Below are 19,845 nucleotides of genomic sequence, written 5' to 3'. Positions count from 1 at the left end.
CTGCAGAGGTTCTCCCGTCCACTACCACCCAAACTGTCCAAACAACGGGTGGTATCTGACATCCAAGGATCGTAAATGATTTCTCTGGGTTAAACCTTGCCCCCTTATTCTGGCCTGCCTGCCTGTGCCCTTGAAAAGACTCCTTCACTTCCTTGAACTTCACTGGTTGGCACTGTTAATCCCGGGAGCTGAGAGACTGGCGCACAGGCTCTCTCTGCTCTGGATCCCAGGTCAGGGCGCCACAGGGGGACAGAGAAGCCAAGAAAGTAGGATGCCACGGATTCCTGCTGCTACTCTGGCTGAGAACATCACTACCCATCAGCCCTTCACCCAAGCCCCTTGGCAGCTTGTACAAACATCATTTTCTCCACGCTCCTGCTTTTCCTTCCCTAACCCCAGCTCTTTCTAGAACATTTGCACCCTGGTAGCAAGCAAGGGTGGGGGTGGGGGAGATGGAGGAAATGGGGGGAAGGAGAGATGGGGGACTAGGCTAGGGCAGCTGCAGCAGCATTTCCTTGACATATATCGAATTTCAAAGTCTTTTTTTTTTTTTTTTTTTTTGCTTTTGCTTTTTTAGGGCCCTGCTTGTGGCATATGAAAGTTCCCGGGCTAGGGGGTTAAGTTGGGAGCTGCAGCTGCCGGCCTACACCACAGCCACAGCAACTTGGGATCAGAGCCACGTCTGCGACCTACATCACAGCTCGCAGCAATACTGGATCCTTAACCCACTGAGTGGGGCCAGGGATTGAACCCAAATTCTCACAGATACTAGTCGGGTTCATTTCCACTGAACCCCAATGGGACTTCTCTCTACTCCAGTTTTGTGTGGTTTTGTTTTTCTTTTTCTTTTTTTGCTTTTGTCTTTTTAGGGCCAAACTCGCAGCATGTGGAAGTTCCCAGGCTAGGGGGCGAATTGGAGCTATAGCTACCGGCCTACACCACGGCCACAGCAGCGCGGGATGTGAGCCGCGTCTGTGACCCACAACATAGCTCATGGCAACGCTGAATCCTTAACCCACTGACCGAGTCCTCATGGGTACTAGTCAGGTTTGTTTCCACTGAGCCATGATGGGCACTACCTCCAAGTCCAGTTCTATTTTTATTTTTATTTTTTTATAATGATTTTTATTTTTTCCATTACAGCTGGTTTACAGTGTTTTGTCAGTTTTCTAACTGTAAAGCAAGGTGACCCAGTACACATACATATACACATTCTTCTCACATTATCATGCTCCGTCATAAGCGACTAGATATACCTCCCAGTGCTATACAGCAGGATCTCATTGCTTATCCATTCCACAGGCAATAGTTTGCATCTATTAACCCCAAATTCCCAATTCGTCCCACTCCCCCCCCCTTGGCAACCATGATTTTCTTTTCTGTGGAAAGGTTCATTTGTGCTGTATATTAGATTCCAGATATAAGTGATATCATATGATATTTGTCTTTGTCTTTCTGACTTACTTCTACTTAGTATGAGAGTCTCCATAGTTACATTCATGTTGCTGCAAATGGCATTATTTTGTCCTTTTTTTTTTTTTTTTTTTTTTTCTTCTTCTTCTTCTTCTTTTTTTTTTTTTTTTTAGGGCTGCACCTGCGGCATATGGAGGTTCCCAGGCTAGGGGTCAAATCGGAGCTGTTGCTGCCAGCCTACACCACAGCCACAGCAACACCAGAGCCGAGCCACATCTATGACCTATACCACAGCTCATGGCAATGCCGGATCCTTAACCCACTGAGCAAGGCCAGGGATTGAACTAGGAACCCTCGTGGTTCCTAGTCGAATTCATTTCTGCTGCGCCACAACAGGAACTCCTATTTTGTTATTTTTTTATGGCTGAGTAGTATTCCACTGTGTAAGTCCACCTCAAACAATGAGGAGACTGGTTTGGCTATAGTGAGTGGTCTATAATAATGATAGCTAATATTTACTGTTCAAATCCGTTTCTGGCTTAGTTACTTTCCTGTTCAACTGAGCTTGATTAAAATAACTCAGACAGACTGTGTTGGACCAGTTAAGAGACATTAAGAGAAGGCCTTAATTCTTTTTTTTTTTTTTTTTGTCTTTTTGCCATTTCTTGGGCCGCTCCCGCAGCATATGGAGGTTCCCAGGCTAGGGGTCGAATCAGAGCTGCAGCCACCAGCCTACGCCAGAACCACAGCAACGCAGGATCCGAGCCACGTCTGCAACCTACACCACAGCTCACGGCAACGCCGGATCGTCAACCCACTGAGCAAGGGCAGGGACCGAACCCGCAACCTCATGGTTCCTAGTCAGATTCGTTAACCACTGCGCCACAACGGGAACTCCTCCTTAATTCTTTAAGTCATAGTTTCTTCATTTGTAAGTTATTTCATTGGCACAAGTGTTTTCCAGCTTTAAAAGAAAAACTTTGGGAGTTCCCTGGCAGCTTAGTGGTTAAGGATCTGATATTGCTATCACCTTGGCTTGGGTAGCGCTGTGGTGCATGTCTTGATCTCTGGCCTGGGAACTTCTGCATGCTGTGGATGTGGACAAAAAAAGAAAGTCGTTTGGAAAGCATTGTCATGTAGGTCAAATCATTGGCAAAAAGTCAGAACTCTGCTTGGAATTCAAGACCAGCTTTAATTTTCTCATCCATATCATCTATGCTTCTCAGCAGAAACATAGCAAATGATATAGCCATTTGGTTAAGAACAGGAGCTCCAGAGCCATGCTTTACTGTCTCTGTTATTTGCTGTCTGTGCGGACTTGAGCAGCTGGCTTCGCTTTTCTGAGCTTCCGTTTCTTCGACTATAAAATGAGGCTAAATAAGAACACCTTACCTCATTGAATTATTGTGACAATTAAATGAACTAAGGCATAGAAAGTTACAGAGAAACTGTTCATGCAATTAATCATATGCCCCAAGGCAGGTTACTCAAATTTTCGGTGTCTGAATTTCTCATCAGTAAAAGGGAATTATAACACCTATTTTGTAAGGTTCCTTTGATGATGAAGTTAGCTTATTTATTAACTTTTTATTATGAAATACTTTTTAGGTTCACACAGAATTTGCAAAAATAATACAGCCTGAAGATAAACATGTAGATCAATAGGATAGAACTGAGAGTTCGGAAACAAATGGCAGTTGATTTTTGACAAAGAGGAAGAGTATTCTTTTTAACAAATGGTGCTGGGACAGTTGGACATCCACATGCAAAAGAATGAATTTGGACCCCTATCTCACATTACACACAAAAATGAACTCAGTGTGAATCATAGATTACAGGTAAGAGCTAAGATTATAAAACCCTTAAAAGAAAACAATAGGATTACATCTTTGTGACTTGGGTTAGGCAATGATTTCTAAGCTTTGACACTGAAATTATAAATAATAGAAGATTTGATGAGTTAGACTTTATGTGGATTAATATTTTTTTGTGCTTCAAAGAATACCATCCATTGGCATTCCCACTGTGGTGCAATGGGATCAGCATTGGCTTGGGAGTGCTAGGACTCGGGTTTGATCCCCTGCCGGATGCAGCTGCAGCTTAGGTCTTGACTTTGGCTTGGTCGGATCTGATCCCTGGCCCGGAAACTTCATGTGTTGTGGAGGGGGGCGGTCAAAGAAAAAAAAGGAATACCATCCGGAAAGTGAAAAGATAATCCAAAGAACAGAAGAAAAAAAAAATTTTGTGTGTGTGTCTTTTTAGGACTACACCTGCAGCATAGGGAACTTCCCAGGCTAGAGGTTGAATCTGCTGGCCTAAGCCACGGCCACTGCAATGCCAGGTCTGAGCCATGTCTGTGACTCACACCACAGCTCACAGCAATGCCTGATCCTTAACCCAGTGAGTGAGGCCAGGGATAGAACCTTCGTCCTCATGGATACTAGTCAGATTTGTTTCCGCTAAGCCACGATGGGGAACTCCAAATTTTGCGTATTATATATATGACAGGGAACTTGCAAAGGATCTCAAAAGACATTTCTCCAAAAAATATAGTATGTGCTACAATAAGGATGAACCTCAAAAACATGCTAAGCAGTAAGGAAAAGAAGCCAGTCACAAAAGTGACAAAACCATTTATATGAACTACTATTTATATGAAATTTCCAGAGCAGGCAAATCTGTAGAGACACGAAGTAGATTAGTAGCTGCCTAGGGCTGAGCAGTAGGAGATGGGAGGAGATGAGGAGTGAGTTCTAAAGGATGTGAGGTTTCTTTGGGGAATGATAAGAATGTTCTAGAACTGTATAGTGATGCTAATTGTATAACTCCGTAAATATCCTAAAAATCATTGGATTGTATACTTTAAACAGGTAAACTTGATGGAATGCAAATTCTTTCTCAATAATGCTGTTTAGAAAATAGCACAGAGAGTTCCTGTGTACATTTCACCCACTTGAGAACATCTTACATAACATTAGTGGGACAATCAAAACTAGGAGATTGACATGGGTTGGGACAATGTTAACCGTTAACAAGAAAGACAATATTAGGATTTTGCCAGAGTCTAGAATAATGCCTGGCACAAAGTAAACCTCATACAAGTGGTAAAGGGCCCTGACGACGGTGATGAGCATGATGAAGATAACGCTGGGCTTTCTATTGCTGAGAGATGAATTGGCTGGTTGTTTTCAGAACATGCTATCCTTGTTCCTCTTTCTAAACTCAAACTCTCGCAGTCACCACCACCTGGGATTCCTTTTTCCTTCCTCTGTCTTTACCTCCTCAAATCCTTCATATTCACCCACCTCGATCACGTATTTTTGTGTGTTTTTTTTTTTCCTGGCTTTTTAGGGCCACACCTGAGGCATATGGAAGTTCCCAGACTAGGGGTTGAGTCAAGAGATGCAGCTGCAAGCCTATGCCACAGCCATGTCAGACATGAGCCACATCTGTGACTTACACCACAGCTCACAGCAACACAGGATCCTTCACCCACTGAGCGGGGCTTGGGGATGGAACCCAAGTCCTCATGGATACTGACCCACAACAGGAACTCCTCCACTGCGTGTTTAATAATGCTCCTCTCTCTTCTTTGAAGTTATGAACCTCGCCACCAGCCAGCATTTGCCTGGACCCTTCTTTGCATTTTTCTCATTTTCTCCTTCGAGTCCTAAATTCTCAACTAGATGGAGAGGCCGTATGGGTTACAATTTTTCGGTATCCCCCACAATAAACTTGGTGTGAGTTCAAACAAATTTATCCATTCAAAGTTGTTATCAAAAAATGGAATTCCCGTCATGGCACAGTGGAAACGAATCTGACTAGGAACCATGAGGTTTCGGGTTCGATCCCTGGCCTTGCTCAGTGGGTTAAGGATCTGGCATTGCGGTGAGCTGTGGTGTAGATCGCAGACGTGGCTTGGATCTGGCATTGCTGTGGCTGTGGCATAGGCTGGCAGCTACAGCTCCGATTTGACCCCTAGCCTGGGAACCTCCATATGCTGCAGGTGCAGCCCTCAAAAGAAAAAAAAAGGCAAAACAAACAAACCAAAGTTGTTATCAAAAAGATAGAGCAAGAGGGATGGGAGGTGAAACCAAGAAAGCAGGAGATGGAGGGCAATTCAGGCAGCAAGATGAGAAAGAGCCTCAGGGAGTCAAGAAGCGTTTATAGTGTATTCATTATATGGTCTATAGCGTAACCATTGCCAGAGAGAGAAAATAGGAATGAAGGTGGGGTACACCTGGCAATGTTGTTCCCCAAAGCATCTTTTATTTCTGTAGGTTCATCAACTAACTCCTCCTTGACATCTTAGGCAGAGTTAAACGCTCTGCCTCGGGAAGTCACACGGAGGGGCACGGGGTTAAGAATTCATCTGTAACAGCTCCAGTGGCTGCAGAGGTCAGGGCTCCATCCTCTGCTCAGCACAAGTCAGCTATGGCATAGGGCGCAGCAGTAGTTCAGATTCAATTCCTGGCCCTGGAACTTCCATATGACGTGGGTATGGCCATAAAATTAAAAAACAAACAAACAAACAGATAACAGGAGGTCCCATAGTGGCTCAGTGGGTAACACATCTGACTAGCATCCATGAGGACTCAGATTCCACCCCTGGCCTCCCTCAGGGTTAAGGATCCGGAGTTGCCGGATCCCGCGCTGCTGTGGCATAGGCCCAGCAGCTACAGCTGCCATTCGACCTCCAGCCGGTGAACCTCCATATATCATACCGTGGGCGTGGCCCTAAAAAGACAAAAAAAAAGAAAAAAAAGAAGAAAAAGCCCTGCCCCCGAATTCCCATCACATCTGATTGTGAGAGCCTGGGTTCTAATTCTACCTCCCAGCTACCTTGTGAGCTTGGCTTCCCCATCCCTTATTCTTAATTCCTAACACAACAGTGGGCACTCAATAAATGATGGTTGAATGAACGAATGCATAAACAAAAGACTGCCTGACTCAGAGCTAGTGCTGAACCTCAAGTCTACATACATGAGACTAGACACAGAATAATGTACAAAATTCGACAAATTTATTCGATCTTCCGAAGCTTTCGTTTCCTGCGGCCCTACAGCAGAAGGCACAGAAACAGCTTCAGAAACGCAGGAGGCGGGGCTTGCGCCTATATGGCGCACACCCCCTCGCGTTCAAATACTTCCGTCCGTGGACCCGCCCCTCTGGCCCGACTTGCATCTCTAATTGGTGAGCTCGGTAATCCTTCTGATCACACCGGTGCCTATTGGATCAACTGCTGAACTTGGGTTGCGCACTTCCTGGCTGTGGGAACGCGGAGCGGACGTAGGCTTGCCGCCATTGCCCTGAGCGGAAAGCGGCTGTCTGTGTGAGGGGCTGTGGGGGTGCGTGGCGGGCTTTAAAGGCCGGGCCGTGGGAGGTGCGGTGGGGGTCCGGCTGAGCGGCCGGAAGGATCCAGCCCGGCTGGGCGCACATTGAGCGAGGCGGGACTGCAGGCCGAGGGTCTTGACGTGTTCCTGCTGCGCCTTCTGTGGGCCTGGGCCCTCTTCCTCGTTAATTTTTTTCTTCTGCCGTTTCCCCAGATTCTCCGGGAATGGCCGGAGTGTTTCCTTACCGAGGGCCGGGCAACCCGGTTCCCGGCCCTCTAGCTCCGCTGCCAGACTACATGTCGGAGGAGAAGCTGCAGGAGAAAGGTGAAGAAAGTGTGCGGGAGCGGCGCCTGGGGGCGGGTGTGCGCGTGCGCGCGTGGTGGTTTGACCCCTTCCAGGTTTTGGCAAGTGTGTCAAAACATTAGGTCTTAGTGCACTTATTAGCCCTTATTTTTTTTTTTCATCTATTCAAGTCTTTAAAACTATCGGTTAAAAAAAAAAGTGTCTACTGTTTGCAGGCACTGATCCAAACAAGGGGGATACAATAGCTTTTCAGGCAAAACCCCTGCCGTTAAAGGGTTTAAGCAGAGCGAGTTGTCAAGAGAGCTGGCAGGGAGTGCTCCTGCTAGGTGCCCACCCTTTTGTCATGCATCCTGGTGGGCGCTTAGCCTAGGGCAAGAAGTAGGGGGTGATTAGGCTAAGGGTGTGCAGTCCTTAAAACTGAGGTGTTTTTGTAGCTCGAAAATGGCAGCAGTTGCAGGCCAAGCGCTATGCCGAAAAGCGGAAGTTTGGATTTGTGGATGCTCAGAAGGAAGACATGCCTCCAGAACATGTTAGGAAGATCATTCGAGACCATGGGGACATGACCAACAGGAAGTTTCGCCATGACAAAAGGGTCTACCTGGGGTAAGGAACATCCTGAAGTTATTTCATTTGGACTCTGCCCTGTCCCGTAAATCGCAGTCCTGGATAGCTGCTCTATCGTTTTGGGTCCTTAATCTTCAGCGACAGCCCATCTTGATCAAAGAAGGGAGAAAACCACTAGGATTCTGTTAGAATTACGAGATCTTCTAGTGATGCTCCTTTTTTGTTTTTTTTCTTTTCTTTTTTTTTTGGTCTTTTTGCCATTTCTTGGGCCGCTTTTGCGGCATATGGAAGTTCCCAGGCTAGGGGTCTAATCGGAGCTGTAGCTGCTGGCCTACGCCACAGCCACAGCAGCTCGGGATCCGAGCCGCGTCTGCAACCTACACCACAGCTCACGGCAATGCCGGATCCTTAACCCACTGAGCAAGGCCAGGGATCGAACCCGCAACCTCCTGGTTCCTAGTCGGATTCGTTAACCACTGCGCCACGACGGGAACTCCTTTTTCTTTTTTTATTTTAGGGCTGCACCTGTGGTGTATGGAAGTTCCCCGGCTAGGGATTGAATTAGTGCTGCAGCTGTTGGACTATGCCATAGCCACAGCAACGCAGGGTCTGAGTTGCGTCTGCGACCTACACTGCAGCTCACGACAACGCCAGATCCTTAATCCATTGAGCAAGGCCAAGGATTGAACCCTTGTCCTTATGGATACTAGTCAGGCTCGTTTCTGCTGAGCCACTACAGGAACTCCTTTGATGATGCTCTTTATTGCTCTGATTTTATTCCTGATTCTGGGACTGGAGATTTTAATTTGTCCTATTGATGCCGTGAGATGGTGTCTCAGTTTTTGAATGCATCAAAGCCCAGAGTAGGAAACTTCGTGCATTCTTTTTTTTTTTTTTTTGGGTCTTTTTGCCATTTCTTGGACCGATCCTGCGGCATATGGAGGTTCCCAGGCTAGGGGTCGAATCAGAGCTGTAGCTGCCGGCCCACACCACAGCCACAGCAACACAGGATCCGAGCCACATCTGTGACCTATACCACAGCTTACGGCAATGCCGGATCCTTAACCCAGTGAGCAAGGGCAGGGATCAAACCCGCAACCTCATGGTTCCTAGTCGGATTTGTTAACCACTGAGCCACAACGGGAACTCAGGAAACCTCATGCATTCTTGTTGCCTGTAACTTCTAAGTGACCAGAACCCTCAGTTTCAGGGAAACTTCTCAGTTTCACAGTTAACTTCTGAGGTGTCTGTACTCTTGTTTTTCTGTATTTCCAAGCTGAATGAGTACACGTACAAATGTCTTAGCAAATCCCTTTTCCGCTTTGACAAAGAAAATGTTAGCCACTGAATGAACTGTGACAGCCATAGACACTGTTTTAACTTCAAAAATTTTTTTCCTCTTTTTATGGCCACACCTGTGGCATATGGAAGTTCCTGGGCTAGAGGTCGAATCAGAGCTACAATTGTTGGCCTATACCACAGCCACAGTGAAGTAGGATCCAAGCTGCAAACTGCATTTGTGATCTACACCATAGCTTGTGGCAATGCCAGATCCTTTAATCCACTGAATGAGGCCAGGAATCAAACCCACATCTTCACAGATAGTACAAGTACATTAAGTTCTTAACCCACTGAGCCACAACGGAAACTCTTCTACTTCAAAGATATTTTTGAGAACTGTGCTGGGTTCCAGGGATATAACAGTGAACAGAAGGTAATGGCCTTGGAGTTCTCTTTGTGGCTCAGTGGTTAATGAACCTGACCAGGGTCCATGAGGATGCGAGTTCCATCCCTGGCCTTGATCAGTGGGTTAAGGATCTGGCGTTGCCGTGAGCTGTGGGGTAGGTTACAGACACGGCTTGGATCCTGCGTTGCTGTGGCTGTGGCATTGGCTGGTGGCTGTAGCTCCAGTTGGACCCTTGGCCTGGGAACTTCCATAATGCTGCAGGTGCAGCCCTGAAAGACAAAGAAAAGAAAAGGAAAAAAAAAGACAGTAATGGCCTTGCTAGAGCTTACAGCCTAGTGAAGTAACAGTTATTAGACAAATGGTTACAATAAAGTGTGATGAATATTTTGTTGCTATTATTTATAAAATGGTACAATGTTGCCTGTAACTTCTAAGTGACCAGAACCCTCAGTTTCAGGGACAGTTAACTTCTGAGGTGTCTGTACTCTTGTTTTTCTGTATTCCCAAGCTGAATGAGTACACGTACAAATGTCTTAGCAAATGAGAACCTAAAAGCTGTGTTTAGGGGAACAGCTGTTGATTTAGAGGGACCGAATGCAGTATTGTGGGACTGTGAGGTTTAAGAGCAACAGTGGCATAGTTGGAGGTGGGGCCGTGGTTCCTGATCCTGGACGACCTGTGCGCTGCGTTTGGAGTTGGATTGTAAGGCAGATTTTTCTGTGGAATGTGGCACTGTGATACCTAGTGGCTTCTCTGCATGGCACAGGTAGCAGAACACCTTGTCTTTTATTTATTTATTTATTTTTGGTCTTTTTTGTCCTTGTAGGGCCATACCTGCAGCATGTGGAGGTTCCCAGGCTAGGGGTTGAATCGGAGCTGTAGCTGCTGGCCTATATACCACAGCCACAGCAGTGTGGGATCCAAGCCACGTCTGCAACCTACACCACAGCTCATGGTAATGCCGGATCCTTAACCCACTGAATGAGGCCAGGGATAGAACCCTTGTCCTCATGGGTACCAGTCGGGTTCGTAACCACTGCGCCACAAGGGGAACTCCCACCTTGTCATTTCTAAATATTTCATTCTGTTGTTGCAGTGCTCTCAAGTACATGCCCCATGCAGTCCTCAAACTCCTGGAGAACATGCCGATGCCTTGGGAGCAGATTCGGGATGTGCCTGTGCTATACCACATCACCGGAGCCATTTCCTTTGTCAATGAGATTCCCTGGGTCATTGAGCCTGTCTACATCTCCCAGTGGGGGTAAGAAGGCCTGGAATGTGGTGGTGGTGGTGGTGGTTGGGGGACAGTGGGTAGAAGCCTTGATGTGACATTGTTGACTTTTCCAGGTCAATGTGGATTATGATGCGTCGAGAAAAAAGAGACAGGAGGCATTTCAAGAGGATGCGTTTCCCCCCTTTTGATGATGAGGAGCCGCCTTTGGACTATGCTGACAACATCCTAGATGTCGAGCCACTGGAAGCCATTCAGCTAGAGCTGGATCCTGAGGAGGATGCCCCGGTGTTAGACTGGTTCTATGACCACCAGCCGTTGAGGGACAGCCGAAAGTGAGTGATGGGTGGAGTTACTGCTCCCGTGAGAGTGCTGGAACTCCAGAAGGGGTCTTGGGAGAACAGTAGGTAGTATGGCGTGGTTTGCTGGTATACCTACCTGAGGTGGGCCTCTTTTTTTCCCTAGGTATGTGAATGGTTCCACTTACCAGCGCTGGCAGTTCACACTGCCCATGATGTCCACTCTCTACCGCCTGGCCAATCAGCTTCTGACAGACTTGGTAGATGACAACTACTTCTATCTATTTGATCTGAAGGCCTTTTTTACCTCCAAGGCACTCAATATGGCCATTCCTGGAGGCCCCAAGTTTGAGCCTCTTGTCCGAGACATCAACCTACAGTAAGTTGGAGAGAGGAGGGATTTTAGGCACTTTGGGTTGAATGAATAAAATCTGATGCTTTTTTTTTTTTGTCTTTTTAGGGCCGCACCTGCAGCATATGGAGGTTCCCAGGCTAGGGGTCAAATCAGAGCTGCAGCTGCCGGCCTACACCACAGCCACAGCAATGCCAGATCCAAGCCGTGTCTGTGACCCTATACCACAGCTCACGGCAACGCCGGATCCTTAACCCAGTAAGCAAGGCCAGGGATCGAACCCGCAACCTCACGGTTCCTAGTTGGATTCGTTTCTACTGCGCCACCACGGGAACTCCTGAAATCTAATCTTGATCCTAAGATTCCTTTGTAGTTTCCAGACTCCCCAGCTCGTCTGCTCATCCTTGATTTTGTACCCTAGGGATGAAGACTGGAATGAATTCAATGATATTAACAAGATCATCATCCGGCAGCCTATCCGCACTGAGTACAAGATTGCCTTTCCTTACTTGTACAACAACCTTCCACACCACGTCCACCTCACCTGGTGAGAGCACTAGTCCCAGCTGGGGGAAAGGCGACGCTGGCATTTAGGTTGGGCCAGGGCAGGAGAACTTGACTGATGACTTTTCTTTCATTTTAGGTACCACACTCCTAATGTTGTGTTCATCAAAACTGAGGATCCTGACTTGCCAGCTTTCTACTTTGATCCTTTGATCAACCCAATATCCCACAGACACTCTGTCAAGGTGAGAGTAAAGCATTTGACCTCAGTCTTCTAAGAGAAATTTCTTTCTTTCTTTTTCTTTTTTGGCTGCCCCTTGGCATATGGAGTTCTCAGGCCAGGGATCAGATCTGAGCCGCAGTCACAATCTAAGCTGCTGCTGCAGTAACTGCAGATCCTTAACCTGTACTGGGTTGGGGATCCACCCTGCGTCCCTGCACTCCCAAATTGCCACTGATCCTGCTGCGCCATAGTGAGAGATGAAGAGAGAAGTTTCTTGACTGGATAGAAGAATTACTAGATAAAATTCATCTATGAGGGAGACATATTTTCCTTTCTGAAGTATTCCCCTCACGCTATAAGCTAATTTGGGAGTTGGGCAATTGGCCCAAACTAAGTTATTGATATCATCTTGGTTTCTGAGATTATCCATCGGGGCTTTATCCGAACCCTTCTTTGTCTTTCCATATCATCTTATTCTGGTCTTTTTCTAGTGTGTTCTTTTTTTTTTCCCCAATCCCTTGAGCTGTAATTCACTACCACACAGTGGCCCCTTTAAAGTGTATAATTTGATGGCTTTTAGTTTTTTCACAGGTTTGTAACCATCTCCACAGTTAATTTTAGAACATTTTCATTTCCTCAAAGAGAAACCCTGTACCCATCAGTAGTTGCTCTTTTTCACTTGACCCTTCCTTATTTAGGCAACTATAAATTTACTTTCTGTCTCTATATATTTATCTTTTCTGGATGTTTCGTGTAAGTACAATCACATAGTGTGTGGTCTTTTGTGATTGGCTTTTTACACTTAGAATACTGTTTTTTTTTTTTTTTTTGTCTTTTGTCTTTTTGTCTTTTTTTGTTGTTGTTGTTGTTGTTGTTGTTGCTATTTCTTAGGCCGCTCCCGCGGCATATGGAGGTTCCCAGGCTAGGGGTCGAATCGGAGCTGTAGCCACCGGCCTACGCCAGAGCCACAGCAACGCGGGATCCGAGCCGCGTCTGCAACCTACACCACAGCTCACGGCAATGCCGGATCCTTTAACCCACTGAGCAAGGGCAGGGACCGAACCCGCAACCTCATGGTTCCTAGTCGGATTCGTTAACCACTGCGCCTCGACGGGAACTCCTTAGAATACTGTTTTTGATGTTGATCTATGTTCCATTACGTTCTTAGCATGAACAGATTTCCTTCCCCAAGCCCAGTGTTTGGAGTTCGAAGGGAAGGTGATTGCAGTGTTTACCTCTTCTGGTATTGGGGCTCCTCTGGGAGGCCTTTGGTGGAGAGCCAGTTGGGGTGTGAGAGGTGCTGCTTGCTTTCCTGGTTGGCCTCGCCTTGCTTTCTGCTCCCACGGCCCCCTTTGCTCTGGCCCTTTAGGGCTTCTCTTGTCAGGCAGCCCAGTTTCCATGGCAGATGTAGCCACTGGGCCAAGCACAGTTGGCCCCAGAGAGGTTCCCTCTTGTTCTCAGTCTCTGCCCAGTTCAGCAGGAGCTAAACCCTCAGGGATTCTTCTTTCAGAGCCAGGAACCGTTGCCGGATGACGATGAAGAGTTTGAGCTCCCAGAGTTCGTGGAGCCCTTCCTGAAGGACACACCCCTCTACACAGACAACACAGCCAATGGCATTGCCCTGCTCTGGGCCCCACGGCCCTTCAACCTACGCTCTGGTCGCACCCGCCGGGCCCTAGACATCCCCCTCGTCAAGAACTGGTAAGGCTTCTACCTGGGAGGTAGTGTGTGTATAGGAGGAGGGGCCCCAGCTGGGTGGGCCTGCAGCCTTTCCCAGAGTGGCTGGTGGGAGAAAAGGGCTGAACTCCTGGGCTTGTTTTTTCAGGTATCGGGAGCATTGTCCCGCTGGGCAGCCTGTGAAAGTGAGGGTCTCTTACCAGAAGCTGCTTAAGTACTATGTGCTGAATGCCCTGAAGCACCGGCCCCCTAAAGCCCAAAAGAAGAGGTGAGGTGCCACAGGCCCCTGCCCAGGCTTCTTCTCTTCCAAAGATGATCAGAAGACTAACTCTCCTTCTTATTCCCTCCTCAGGTATCTGTTCCGTTCCTTCAAAGCCACCAAGTTCTTTCAGTCTACGAAGCTGGACTGGGTGGAGGTGGGGCTGCAGGTTTGCCGTCAGGGCTACAACATGCTCAACCTTCTTATTCACCGTAAAAATCTCAACTATCTGCATCTGGATTACAACTTCAACCTCAAGCCCGTCAAGACGCTCACCACCAAGGTACCTGCATTGGACCTTAAGGGCCTCCTGGGCTGCAGGGATGGGCTGGTCTTGCTCTGGCCCCTGCAGGAGGCACACGTTCAGTCCGGACTCTTGCGACTAATGTTGTTTCTGTTTTTCACATCTTTTCTAGGAAAGAAAGAAATCTCGTTTTGGGAATGCTTTTCACCTGTGTCGAGAAGTTCTGCGTTTAACTAAGCTGGTGGTGGACAGTCATGTGCAGTATCGGTTGGGCAACGTGGATGCCTTCCAGGTGAGCTAGGAACCCCCAGTCCCTGCCCCAGGCGGAGGTATGGGGTGAAGCCGGAGCCCATCCTGGAGCTGGATCTAGCTGAAAGCCTAACGAGGCCGTGTGTTGCAGCTGGCAGATGGGTTGCAGTACATCTTTGCCCACGTGGGGCAGCTGACGGGCATGTACCGGTACAAATACAAGCTGATGCGGCAGATAAGAATGTGCAAGGACCTGAAGCATCTCATCTATTACCGCTTCAACACGGTAAGACCCTGCCCTCCCTCATACATGCGTTTTCTGAGATCCATCTTAATTTTTACATCTAGCCAGGGTTTTCCAGGGATCTACTGGGAGAGAGGCTTTGAGTTCATTATTGCCCTCACCTTGTGAATCTCAACATTTTCCCCCAAAGCCCCTCTTTAGGTCCAAGTAGAGAATCTTAGTTACTGGTTTCTGCCTTAAAGTACCCCATTTGCCCCGTTTCAGATATTGAGGTTTCAAGAGTTTTCCCTTTTTCTCCTTCACTGCCACAGACGTACTCCTTTTTTTTTTTAATTTTCTTTTTTCTTTTTCTTTTTCTTTTTTTTTTTTTTTGTCTTGTTGTTGTTGTTGTTATTGTTGCTATTTCTTGGGCCGCTCCCGTGGCATATGGAGATTCCCAGGCTAGGGGTCAAATCGGAGCTGTAGCCACCAGCCTACGCCAGAGCCACAGCAACGCAGGATCTGAGCTGTGTCTGCGACCTACACCACAGCTCACGGCAACGCCGGATCGTTAACCCACTGAGCAAGGGCAGGGACCGAACCCGCAACCTCATGGTTCCTAGTCGGATTCGTTAACCACTGTGCCACGACGGGAACTCCCACAGACGTACTCCTTGCCCCACCTCTGCCCAACTTTCTATTGTTGTCTGAATGAATTGCTAACTTGTATCCTTCATTTCTGCTTGGAATCCTAGGGCCCTGTGGGGAAGGGCCCTGGCTGTGGCTTCTGGGCTGCTGGCTGGCGGGTCTGGCTGTTCTTCATGCGTGGCATCACCCCTTTGCTGGAGCGTTGGCTGGGCAACCTCCTAGCTCGGCAGTTCGAAGGTGAGTGGTTTTATCTGTGTCCGCTTTCTCCCCTAAGCACTTGGAGGGTAGATCGCGTGTGTTCCTGTTCTGTTCCCTGCCTTTGTTTGCAACTGAGAATCCCTTCTTGCCGGATTGCCTCTAAGGCCCAGTCTCCAGGGCGTCTGACCAAGCATTCTGTTTCTTGGGCTTCACTCTGGGGCCTTGAGGCTGTGGAGTATTTATAGAATGGAAAGTTCTCAGAAGCATACTTGTGAATGTCTGAGGTATCTTGAATGTGTTAAGCACGCAGATGCTTTGTTTATACTTACTGATTTCATTGTCACCATGGTTAACTGTGTGCGTGAAGGTAGAGACTCTCATTGGAAGCAACAAGTTTTGCTTTCCATCACTTTCCCTTGTAGGCCGGCACTCAAAGGGGGTGGCAAAGACTGTGACAAAGCAGCGCGTGGAATCGCATTTTGACCTTGAGCTTCGGGCCGCTGTAATGCATGACATTCTGGACATGATGCCGGAGGGAATAAAACAGAACAAGGCCCGGACCATCCTGCAGCACCTCAGTGAAGCCTGGCGCTGCTGGAAGGCCAACATTCCCTGGAAGGTGAGTGTCTCCCCCACTCCGAGGAGGCGTGGATGGACATCGTCTTCCCGGGGTTAGGGTTACCACTTCCGGACTGCCTTGGGGTGCGTGTGGCTCCCACCAGATTCTCATTGTGCTGTCTGTGCTTTCAGGTCCCTGGGCTGCCAACACCTATAGAGAATATGATCCTTCGATACGTGAAGGCCAAGGCTGACTGGTGGACCAACACTGCCCACTACAACCGGGAACGAATTCGCCGTGGGGCCACGGTAGATAAGACTGTTTGCAAAAAGAACCTGGGCCGCCTCACTCGGCTCTACCTGAAGGCAGAACAGGAGCGGCAGCACAACTACCTGAAGGTCGGGCTGGGTATAGGGGAGTGGGCAGGAGGATGGGCTGCAAAGTTGGGACCATGCCTTGCCCTGGAAGGCTTGGGATACAGTTGGAAGCTAATTCTCATGTCCACCTTACAGGACGGGCCTTACATCACAGCAGAGGAAGCAGTGGCAGTATATACCACCACTGTGCATTGGTTGGAAAGCCGCAGGTTCTCACCCATCCCCTTCCCCCCACTCTCCTACAAGCATGACACCAAGTTGCTCATCTTAGCCTTGGAGCGGCTCAAGGAAGCTTACAGGTGAGGGGTAGACAGGTTCCTATGGGGAGGTGACAGGGAAGAATGACAGCATCATCAAGAGTCCAAAGAAAGAAGGCTTAGCATCAGTCCTTTCTGGGGTTGGCTTCCTCTTGATTTTCCCATTCACCTTTTCTTTTGCCTTGTCAGTGTGAAGTCCCGGTTAAACCAGTCTCAGAGGGAAGAGCTGGGTCTGATCGAGCAAGCTTATGACAACCCCCATGAGGCGTTGTCCCGCATCAAGCGTCACCTTCTCACACAGAGAGCCTTCAAAGAAGTGAGTGAGATGCCCTCGACATTTTGTTCTGGCTGCGTGATTCATCCCTGGCACCCAGTGTGGCAGGTTGTCTCAGGTGGTTGGTGGGTTGGTGTGAGCCAGCTTCTGTGTCTCGCAGGTAGGCATTGAGTTCATGGATCTCTATAGCCACCTGGTGCCAGTGTATGATGTGGAGCCCCTGGAGAAAATCACTGATGCCTACCTGGACCAGTACCTCTGGTACGAAGCTGACAAGCGCCGCCTTTTCCCGCCCTGGATCAAGCCTGCTGACACAGAACCGCCGCCTCTGCTTGTTTACAAGTGGTGCCAAGGTAAAACTTTTCTGGGATCGCACCTGAGAACGGGAGGCGCATTGAGTTCTGCTATCCAGGCAGCAGAATTAGCTTACTTTCTTGCTGCATAGTAGCAAGGAAATGGTATTGATGCTAAACTGAGCAAAGCTGACTCTCCTGGCAAGCCAGCGAATGAATGGAGTGGCATGCGATCGGATTACCGTAGGCACTGGTCCTGAAAGGGAATTTCTTTCTTTCTTTTTTTTTTTTTAAAGGGCTGCACTTGCGGCATATGGAAGTTCCCAGGCTAGGGGTCGAATCGGAGCTACAGCTGCCAGCCTACACCACAGCAACGCAGGATCAGAACCACGTCTGTGATGTACACCACAGCTAACAGCAACGCCAGTTCCTTAACCCACTGAACAGGGCCAGGGATCGAATCCACAGCCTCACGGTTACTAGTTGGATTTGTTTCTGTTTTGCCACAACGGGAACTCCCTGAAAGGGAATTTCTAACCTGCTGGAGCCCTGTCTTGCCCCCTCCTCAGGCATCAATAACCTGCAGGACGTGTGGGAGACAAGCGAGGGCGAGTGCAACGTCATGCTGGAGTCACGATTTGAGAAGATGTATGAGAAGATCGACCTGACCCTGCTGAACAGGCTGCTGCGCCTCATCGTAGACCACAACATCGCTGACTACATGACTGCCAAGAACAACGTCGTCATCAACTACAAGGTGTGTTCCGGGGTCGGGGTGGGGGTGTCCAGCCTGCCGAGCTGGGATTTGCTGAGGTGGGAAAGGAAGAGGCTGGGCCCCGGAGAAGCCTGGCACGCTGCCGTGGTTGAGTGTCCTCTTTCTTTCTAGGACATGAACCATACAAATTCGTATGGGATCATCAGAGGCCTGCAGTTTGCCTCGTTCATCGTGCAGTACTATGGCCTGGTGATGGATTTGCTTGTGTTGGGCTTGCACCGGGCCAGTGAGATGGCTGGGCCCCCTCAGATGCCAAACGACTTTCTCAGTTTCCAAGACATAGCTACTGAGGCTGCCCACCCCATCCGTCTCTTCTGCAGATACATCGATCGTATCCATATTTTTTTCAGGTGAGGGCTTGCCTGGTTTCTTATCCTTGCAGGGCACTGAGGCATGTGCCCAGCCTCTGGAAGTGGCTGTCCTGCCTTAGTTGGCTTGCTGCTGGGTTGGGGCTCTAAAATGGAAGGAAGTCTTCTGAGTGGGAAGGGGCGGGGTGGCCTCCCTCTAGGGAACTGTAGGTCGCATGAGATCCCAGTGTGCTTGGGCCTCAGCAGGGCGCATTGTCTGGTGCAGGTTCACGGCAGATGAGGCTCGGGACCTAATCCAGCGTTACCTGACGGAGCATCCTGACCCCAACAATGAGAACATCGTCGGCTACAATAACAAGAAGTGCTGGCCCCGAGATGCCCGCATGCGCCTCATGAAGCATGATGTTAACTTGTGAGTCTAAGTTGGGGCTCTGGGAGCGAGAAGGATGTCAGCCTGAGGGACCCGGAGGACAATTAGAGGGACTTTAGGAGGTGGTCTTCTGGGTAGGAGGATGTACTCTGTTGGGCTGTCGTCAGTCTGGCCTTTGCAGGGAAGTGCCTTCCAGGGGACTGGTGTGACCCATGTTCTCTGTGGGCAGGGGTCGGGCAGTGTTCTGGGACATCAAGAACCGTCTGCCACGCTCAGTGACTACAGTTCAGTGGGAGAACAGCTTCGTGTCGGTGTACAGTAAGGACAACCCCAACCTGCTGTTCAACATGTGCGGTTTTGAGTGCCGCATCCTGCCAAAATGCCGCACCAGCTATGAGGAGTTCACCCACAAGGACGGGGTCTGGAACCTACAGAATGAGGTAGGGCCTGGGCCAGGGGGCGGGGGAGCCGGGAGGAGCATTACCACCTCCCGGTAGGTGGGAGTGAGGAACTGCACACACTTTTTCCTTTTTTTTTTTTCATTTTTGGCTGCCCCATCACACATGGAGTTCCCAGGCCAGGGATCAGCTCTTATCCATAGTTGTGATCTGTAGCGCTGCTGTGGCAACACTGGATCCTTTAACCTACCGTACTGGGCTGGAGATTGAATCTGTGTCCTGGCACTGCAGAGATGCCGCTGGTCCTGTTGCACCACAGTGGGAACTCCCAAATACCTTTCCAGTGTCAGTCGGATGAGCCTGGTTGGGGGAGTAAGGGCTTAGTGATGGTCAGCATTGGTTCTTGGCGTTCCCACTGTGACTCTGCCGGTTAGAGACCTGACGTGGTCTCTCTGAGGATGCGGATTTGATTCCTGGCCTTGATCAGTGACTTAAGGATCCAGTGTTGAGCTGTGGTGTAGGTTGCAGATGAGGCTTCAGTCTGGCGTTGCTGTGGCTGTGGTGTAGGCCAGAAGCTGCAGCTCTGTTTCGACCCCTAGCCTAGGAACTTCCATATGCCATGGGTGTACCCCAAAAAGACAAAACAAAAAATTTCTTCTTCCTGTGGCAGTTCCAGAGATAGTTAACCTTGACCTTGTGGTTTAGGTTACTAAGGAGCGGACAGCTCAGTGTTTCCTGCGTGTGGATGATGAGTCAATGCAGCGCTTCCACAACCGTGTGCGTCAAATTCTGATGGCCTCTGGGTCCACCACCTTCACCAAGGTACG

General features: G+C 48.8%; 1 protein-coding gene across 2 annotated transcripts in view; it reads left to right on the top strand.

Moving 5' to 3' along the window:
- PRPF8 (pre-mRNA processing factor 8) overlaps positions 6,616-19,845 on the top strand; it is a 34,246-nt gene continuing 21,016 nt past the window's right edge. The window contains exons 1-24 of one of the 2 annotated variants that reach the window (XM_021067568.1): positions 6,616-6,761; positions 6,960-7,070; positions 7,484-7,652; positions 10,397-10,561; positions 10,648-10,866; positions 10,997-11,209; positions 11,604-11,729; positions 11,826-11,931; positions 13,420-13,610; positions 13,735-13,854; positions 13,939-14,128; positions 14,262-14,381; positions 14,490-14,624; positions 15,317-15,446; positions 15,830-16,026; positions 16,158-16,364; positions 16,479-16,642; positions 16,790-16,916; positions 17,035-17,227; positions 17,737-17,924; positions 18,054-18,292; positions 18,516-18,662; positions 18,850-19,060; positions 19,724-19,840. In XM_021067568.1, coding sequence (XP_020923227.1) covers positions 6,971-7,070; positions 7,484-7,652; positions 10,397-10,561; positions 10,648-10,866; positions 10,997-11,209; positions 11,604-11,729; positions 11,826-11,931; positions 13,420-13,610; positions 13,735-13,854; positions 13,939-14,128; positions 14,262-14,381; positions 14,490-14,624; positions 15,317-15,446; positions 15,830-16,026; positions 16,158-16,364; positions 16,479-16,642; positions 16,790-16,916; positions 17,035-17,227; positions 17,737-17,924; positions 18,054-18,292; positions 18,516-18,662; positions 18,850-19,060; positions 19,724-19,840 — 3,774 coding nt within the window. In that variant the 5' untranslated portion in view covers positions 6,616-6,761; positions 6,960-6,970. The remainder of the gene's footprint in view (positions 6,762-6,959; positions 7,071-7,483; positions 7,653-10,396; positions 10,562-10,647; positions 10,867-10,996; positions 11,210-11,603; positions 11,730-11,825; positions 11,932-13,419; positions 13,611-13,734; positions 13,855-13,938; positions 14,129-14,261; positions 14,382-14,489; positions 14,625-15,316; positions 15,447-15,829; positions 16,027-16,157; positions 16,365-16,478; positions 16,643-16,789; positions 16,917-17,034; positions 17,228-17,736; positions 17,925-18,053; positions 18,293-18,515; positions 18,663-18,849; positions 19,061-19,723; positions 19,841-19,845) is intronic. The other variant, XM_021067569.1, reaches the window with a different exon arrangement.

Source organism: Sus scrofa, chromosome 12 (assembly GCF_000003025.6).
Source record: "Sus scrofa isolate TJ Tabasco breed Duroc chromosome 12, Sscrofa11.1, whole genome shotgun sequence".
Classification (NCBI taxonomy): Eukaryota; Metazoa; Chordata; class Mammalia; order Artiodactyla; family Suidae; genus Sus; species Sus scrofa.
This window is presented reverse-complemented; position numbering and strand designations above follow the sequence as displayed.